The sequence below is a fragment of the Aquarana catesbeiana genome, linkage group LG04 (assembly GCF_042186555.1).
Source record: "Aquarana catesbeiana isolate 2022-GZ linkage group LG04, ASM4218655v1, whole genome shotgun sequence".
NCBI classification, from domain to species: domain Eukaryota; kingdom Metazoa; phylum Chordata; class Amphibia; order Anura; family Ranidae; genus Aquarana; species Aquarana catesbeiana.
In genome coordinates, this window is record NC_133327.1 from 291,858,512 (window position 1) to 291,866,616 (window position 8,105).

General features: G+C 39.5%; 1 protein-coding gene across 1 annotated transcript in view; it reads left to right on the top strand.

Annotated features, from left to right (window-relative positions):
- GFRAL (GDNF family receptor alpha like) overlaps nucleotides 1-6,759 on the top strand; it is a 128,229-nt gene extending 121,470 nt beyond the window's left edge. The window contains exon 10 of the mRNA XM_073626683.1: nucleotides 44-6,759. Within this exon, the coding sequence (XP_073482784.1) occupies nucleotides 44-113 (70 nt within the window). The 3' untranslated portion in view covers nucleotides 114-6,759. The remainder of the gene's footprint in view (nucleotides 1-43) is intronic.
- The last annotated feature ends 1,346 nt before the right edge of the window (nucleotides 6,760-8,105 follow it).

Here is an 8,105-nt window from a genome sequence, read left to right on the forward strand (position 1 = left end):
CTATGTATTAAATGTATTTTTTTATTGACATATTGTTTTTCAGAGGCTGTAGATCACAAAAGATAATTAATGTCCCAAGAAGAAATGCTTCGGAAGGCTTAATGAACTTGTAATAATTAAAAGACATATTTTATATATAATATATTCTTGGATAAAGTTTTAGTGCTTATCAGTGCTTATTGCTAAGGGCAGTGCTGTGTTTATTATATATATTTGTACCTTTTGGGGACCACAATGAAAAGTTCTTCACACTGGATTTCCTAGTTATGATACCTTGAAGTCTCACTTCTACTACTGCATTCTCTTTACTGTAAAACAAAAATCTGAATAAAGAGCAAGACCTCTCGCAGTAACAAGAGAATGTGACTAATGCAGATGTCACTCCAGTTCTGGGCAGACTGGTCCTTTAACCCCTATTGATTCTACTTGGGTAAACCTTTTTGTTTTCTAAAGAATTAAAAAATACAGTCCATGTAAGTTTAGTTTAGTTATAATGAATGAACCAAGCTTTTTTAATAATGTAAAAGATTCATTGTTCTTTTTTTCATACAATATAATATGAAATAATAAAGAGTACTTTTTTTTTCTCCCTTTAATCTTTGTCATATAGCAAGAACATCCGAAACAGCCAAGAGTAATGCAAAATGCATGTACATTTAGGAGAAGTACAGCCAAAATAGCTGTGGCTATGCTTCTCCTTTTTCACTCATTTTCAGCCGACAGCGGGCTTTAGCTGACATCACAGAGCCACAGTCCAGGCTCTGAAAAGATCTCAAGCATATGGTCGGGATCCACCCAGATGCCTGAACCGGCAAATGGCTCAGTTTCTTAGCAAACCACTGTGGGCCTGAGCCCCCTGCACAGCCCTGCGCTCCAGTGAGTGCTGGAGGGGCAGAGTAGAGAGCCAGTGACTGACAGTCACTAGCTCTCTGCAGAAGGAGACTGGGAACAAAACAATTAGTGGTTTTTAATTGCTCAGTTCTTAGAGGCGGCAGGGGACAGTTGCAGCTGGGATCAGTGCCGCAGACATCTAGGGGAGTATGAAGTTTTTTTTTTTTTTTAAACCCATACTTCTCTTTTAATCAATTAACTGCATAACATAGATACTCTATAACAACAAAAAGTCAAGCTGAGGATCATCACTTCAGTTAAAAAGTTCAGAACATAAATAGTTACTTGTGATTATCCTCTTGAACAGCATACCCCACAAAAAAAGTTTTGGGTAGCTCTGGTAACACAGCAGGAGGGATCCAGGTCCAAAGGATAGTGCTACCCCACTGGATTTGCAGCACTCTGGTAGCAATTGGGGAGGAGTCTTTTAAAGTATGTGGGTCTTTTGGAGACGTTGCATGCTTTTACACTCCTGCCCAGGTGACTGCACAATGGTTTTGACAGTGAAGGGGCTGCCACCTGGTTGCAGATCACTTGCCCAGCTATGCCTGTTTAATGCTATCCCTGTAGGAGCTGCTGAATAGTATGGGTTCTCTGTTCTTTACCTCAACCTTCTCAGCTCCTCTGACATACCAGGTTAAGTGTACAAATGTACAGTATCACAGAAATTTACTGAAAGTAACACTTAGTACCCAATAGTAGTGTGATTAACCAATTCCCACTGACCTGGCACATTCATGCAGCCTCTTGGCAGGTGGGCTTTAATGCCAAGTGATTGCATATATGCAGCAACAGGTAAACATTTTACTGTGCTGCGCGTGTCCTCCCTGCACACTCCCAGCACAGTAATGAATAGGTGCCTAAAAGCTACCAATGCTAACTGTCAATCAGGAGCTTTCCAGTCATGTGAAAGCTGTGACTGCCAATCACAGTTGTTACATGATCAAAATGCCCGCCTCCACATCCCAGCAGTTAAATCCACTCAATGAGCCTGGAGGTGGAAGCAGTAGGGGTTAACAGTAGGGATAGAAACAATCAGCGCAATTAGTAATTAACCATTAACAAACTACACAAAGTAATTCTTAAAATAAGTATACCAATAGCATGTGTTGCCTGCTAAAACACTCAAACTGTGAATCCACCCCACCAGTTCAGATAACTCATAAGTAAAATAATGTAGTGCAACATATATCATTAATCGCTTGCCGACTGCATAACTTACATATACAGTGGCTTTGTGGCTCTGCTCTGCCGGATCACGTACCCAGTATATGATCCTACACTTCTGGGTCTGGGGCGCACATGCTCGCTGTAGGTGGCCTGCTTCTGCTGTGATTATACACATCGGGAGCTGATCTTCAGTTACTGTGGACTCAATGTCCACCAGCACCCCCTGATCATTCAGCACAGAGACAGAACGGCAATCTTCCTTGTTTATATAGGCCTGTTTACTGCTGTTCTGTCAGTAAGAAAAGCATGGATCCTGTGATCCTGCAAAACAGGAACATGGGTTAATGCCTTCACCTAGTAAAAGCACCTCCCACACAGTACACAAACACTGGCTAGGCACACAGTTCACCCCTGATGTTAACCCCTTCCCAGACAGTGTCATGAGTACAGCGCATATTTTTAGCACTGATCACTGTATTGGTGTCACTGGTCCCCAAAAAGTGTGAGTAAGTGTCCGATTTGTTCGCCGCAATATAGCAGTTCTGCTATAAGTCGCTGATCACTGCCATTACTAGTAAAAATAAATAAATCCCCCTAGGTGTCCTCATTCCCAGTCTCAGGCTCAGACCTTTGCTGGTATGGTCTTCTGATGGCAGGTGAATATCCAGACAGAGGTGCTCTCTATCTAATTCCCTTGATGCCCAGAGGAACAACTTTCCCAAGCAGTTTAATAAAAATCATCTCTCCACTCCTCCTACTGCATAGTGCCTATTGTTATCTGCAGTGCAAGGAGTCTATTCGTCCCATTATATTGCTGCTGTGTAAAAATACAACTCCCAGAAGTCTCAGCACTCTGCATAGAAGTCTATGGGCTTCTTGCTTGGCTTTTGCTCTCCCCTTGTTGGCCAGAGAATAATGGTGCAGCATAACATCAGTATCTCGATAGACAGACAGAAGAATAAAAGACAATGGGGTTTTTTACTAAAGTAAATAGCCTGTGCACTTTTGCAAGTGTAGTTGCACTCTGCAAGTATAGTTGATCCAGATCTTAGTATATGAGATGAAGCTTCACTTTACAAAGAGTACCCAATAACGGAAAATAAAAAATGGCATTTTTTCTTGCACATGATTGAATGATGGAGGTCAGCAGAACTCTTCCACATTTATTAAGCTCTGGAGCAATTGCACTTGAAAACTGCACAGTCTATATGACTTTAGTTAATCAAACCCAATGGGGGTTATTTACAAAAGGCAAATCCACTTTGCACTACAAGTGCAAACTACAAGTGCAAAGTGCACTTGAAATTGCACTGAAAGTGCACTTGGAAGTGCAGTCGCTGTAAATCTGAGGGGTAGATCTGAAATGAGGGGAAGCTCTACTGGTTTTATTATCCAATCCTGTGCAAGCTAAAATGCAGTTTTTTTATTTTCCTTGCATGTCCCCCTCGGATCTACAGCGACTGCACTTCCAAGTGCACTTTCAGTGCAATTTCAGGTGCACTTTGCACTTCTAGTTTGCACATGTAGTGCAAAGTGGATTTGCCTTTCGTAAATAACCCCCATGTCTCCTTATTCATATTGCTGTAGCCCAGTACCTGGCTACATCTGTGCCTTATGTGAGCTGCTGAGGAAGGGAAGCAGTAAAATGTATTTTGACTGGTTGTGCCCAGAAACCCAGAGAGTTGTGGGAACAACTTCTGAAGGGGCTTGCATATACATCTGGACTAAAACTTTGTAGGCTGTTTCGAGTCTGAATTGGCTTTTCTGATGTGTGTGCTCTTCAACTGTATAAGGAGTGGGCAAAGAGGCAAATAGACACATAACACATCTTTATGTTGTTACAGATATTTTTAATAACTGATAATATCCTTATTATAATAATGGTGTAAATTAGTATAATAATATTTTGTTAAATGGTGACAGATAAATTATTTAATTATATCAGTGCTGTATCAATCGAAATGTTAAAATCAAGAAAGAGACAAATAGAAGTGGTAAGTCTTTAAATCTGAAAATAAACACTCTGTTAACATGCTTTGAGTCATATTTCAGCGTTATTAGGATTCAGCTTGGAATTCATTAGAAACAGAGCAGATTTATAAACATTAGTTCACTATCAATCACAAATCTCTAACTATTAAAACATAAGACAAATCTGTAAAAGCCAGGCTTCTGATGTTTTGATAAATTGTTTAATTACACTGTTATGTATTCATTATGATTAAAAAGTCGAAAGTTTTTAAAGTTTTGTATGACATTTGCCTAATGCACTTAATGGCATACTGTGTGTTATCTTTCAGACAAAAGGTTCATCTTAATATTTCAGACTATCACTGATAATGCCTTTAAATCCAAAAATGAATCTGTGTAATAATTTATTTTTTTGTATGTAGATATACAGAGCTCAGAGGTCCTACTTCACCACCAACACTGCTATCCTCTCTTCATATTAGCTGAGTCTCATGACTTGCTATAAATAATCATAAATCTGACAGCTCCTATCTTGGCCCCACACATCATTATGCCAAATGCTGGGCATTCTGCTAACCTCTAATTACATGTTCCTGCTTGTGAGCATCACACTACCTTTTCCACACACATATGTTTTCATGCTAGATTCTGGTCATGCCATTTAATATGAGTATATGAACAGTGTATATTATAATGAAGGTTTTGTGTGTAATGTAATGTCAGTTAAGCAACAGGAATAGTTTACAACTATTACAACTGTTAAACCTGCACACTGTGTAGTATTATGCATAAACAAGACTGCCCGACTTTATATGCCATGATGAATGTTCCATACTCCGCACCACTCCAGTCTTTGCAATGACTCAGGACAGTGCTTCATATAATACATGCACAGATCTACTTATTTCTGTATGAATTTCTGTATGCTTGTTGCAAGTTCTAAACCACATGTTTTTAAAGTGTATGCAACGCCAAAACTTTTTTTTTAGATTTGAATAGAGTAGGGAAGTATAATCCCTATCAGTTTTTATGCTGTGTACAACTGGGGAAATTTCCCTTCAGTTCCTGTCTCAGATATGCAATAGAAAGTTATTGATATATTTTATTCTTCCTTGTATTGTAATACAATAGACAATTTGAGACAAAATCTCCACTGTCCTGATATCTCCTTCCACCAAGCTTACCGTGTTTAACTCCCCATTCTATGCTTCTTCTTTTGGCCTTCTTACTATGGAGAAGGTTGCCAATCTGCTCTCAGAAGCCCATCTAATCTTCTGCCCCCTTGAACCTGTTCCCTCATAGTTAGCCTCTTGTTCACTTCTATGCTCTCTACTTCAAATCTTCAATCTCTCCCTCTCTACTGACATCTTCCCATTCCCTCTAAACTATCCACTTCCCTCTAAATTATGTAGTGGATTGGGCAGGGAAACAAAGGGGGCTTGTGGAATAATTATTACAGGAGGGGCAGTCCTTTAAGACGTTCTGCTGGCTATCATTGGGGCCCCTAAAGAACATCAGTGCATTTAATGACAGTCCCAGTTAACCTGCTTGCAGTATAGGTATGGTATAATCTTGGCACAGGTGCAAGATAGATGTGGTTCAGATGTAGTAAAGGTTCAGTATAATGTATTATAGGGTTGGTATTTGTGCAGTCTAGGCTTGGAATAAATGTGGTAAAAAATACAGTATGGGTGCTGTATGGATTGGGTACACTTAGTGTCCTGCTCTCAGTGGCTCAGTCCCTGCTAGCAGTATCAGCAATGGGTGAATAGCCCTCTCATATGTCCCTGGGATGTTACGGTGACCTCTCACTGTAGAAGGGGGGGTCCCCTCGGTCTCCCCCTGAAAGCTTTCAGTGATTAACCATGGGAAGCAGAGGGTGAGTGGATTCCAGTCAATTAAGACTCATCTCTTTGCACCCATATCAACTTTGCCAGCTGCTAAAACCAATGGTCATTGCTCCATACTTTTTTACATTTCCCTGCCTTTCATACAGCTAACTACCCACTTTTCCAAAAAACATCTAACTCCAATTAAAAACGTTACTGCTCTAGTGAGTTTGGCAAAATGTTGTCACTCCATTGGGCAGAGTTTCTTTTTAACCTAGTTTGGTCTTGAATACAAAACGCAGAAAATAAATAAGTGCCTAAATAACTTGGCTTAAATAGCACAAATTATTACTTTTAATAAGAATCAATATCTGGATACTGTAAACTCCAATTTGTTATTTGCTTGCCTGAGAGTATTTCATTGGACAAAATTACCACTTTACTTTTAATACCCCCATAGATTTAATTGGCTCTTAGATCTAGTTTAGCTGCTGTAAACTGCAAGACAGTTTGATGTAAGCAACAAGGCGGTGTAGTAATTGACTAATGGATAGAAGGGATGTGTTTCTACAGTGACCAGGTAGAGGTGAGACACAATATGATCATTTCAAAGAAAAAACGCTGTAAGTGCTGGCATAAAAGAGATATCAGCAGCGCATAATAAGCTTCCAGAGTGACTCATTTCCCACAATGTCAATAAGATAGCAGTGTACATCGGAGTGACATCTCCTAATACTATTCAGTCATCTGTACTTCCTGATCATGGCTGCTTCCCTCTAACATTTAACTGGTGCAAACACAATTCTGCTTCTGTGAAAATGCTTTATATCAAATGATCACTCAGTACAATTTGTCTCTACAATTACGTGATGAAATAAAAGCAGCTTTCAAAATTAAATCTTGTCATCTGCATAACTGATGGTAATGAAAGGTTAACACAATGCTCAATCACACTATATTTTACTCATCAATGTAAACCACTGACAAATCTTTGTAAATTGCATTTTATCTCTAATCAAAACACAACTGCAAAATGTGGGAAAAAAAACACACGGTTCAATGCAGGGGCATCTCTATGTTACATAGGGTACTTCTTAGCACACCAACCACATTGTCCCACTAACTGGCATGGAAAATAAATTTGGGTGAGGAAACTGATGAGCAGTCTTGGAGGACTTGGACCTTACATTTCCACAAAGGCATTATGAATGTAGCTTTGGTTGAGGTGGGACATAAAGTGTACTCTAGTTGGTACCCGGTTCCAGAGAGATTGTTGAAAATGTATGCTGGTACCTCCCTCTTATGCTTTCTGAAGTGTGGTCAGGTAGGAACAGTTCTTCATATGTGGGGACAATCCCCAAAGTTAGACGTTTCTGGATAAGCGTTCATTCCCTGATATAGTCTAAAATCGAGGTAAATATTGTGAAGATCAATTGGGATGCTCTTCTTAAAGAGCCAATCGAAAACACTCCTAAACACACTCAATCGTTAATCTGTTTTTTATTCCTGGCGACTAAGATAGAGATTGCCATGGCTTGGAAAAGCCCTGTGATCAATTTATCCTTGTTGAAATGCAAATTTACTTGGATTATGTGTAATGAAAAAATTGGTAGTACACTTCACGATAAGCTCTATCGCTGTTTGACAAAAGGCTCCTAGGCAGGTATTCTTACCTTACCTTCCTCTTATCTCTTCCCCTATCTCCTCCTGTACTCCTTTTTTTAATCCATTCTTTGTATCCTTTGTACTCAGACAGTCAATTTTTTCTATTCATCAGTTATGCACTGCGTGACATGGTGCTTATAAAAGTATTGTTCTCCCAGAAAGGCCATTGACTTATTTCTCTGCGGCATCCTGAGTTCCCCATCTTGGGCCCTTTCTACCCCCTTCCCTTGCAGAGGGGATATTGGCGGCTGTATTTGAATTTGATTACAGATTGTAATATTCATGGGATTTTGCTGTAAGCCCTCCCTGGCTTCCTTGACCCCAGACTGCTGTGAATGACAACTCACACTATATCTGGCCCTCAAGAGCATTATGCTTGACTTAGCTGTATAAAGGATAGTTTGCTCCTAAGCATTTCGTTGACCATTGTATACAAATATTTTTTTGTTTTATTGTACACCTGTACACTTCACTGCTATCAGAAAGTATTGTTGTATTGTCCTTTTTTTGTGGAAAAACAATAAAAACGATTGAAATGGAAAAGCTGAGATTTCCTTAGTCCACAAGATTTGCTCATTA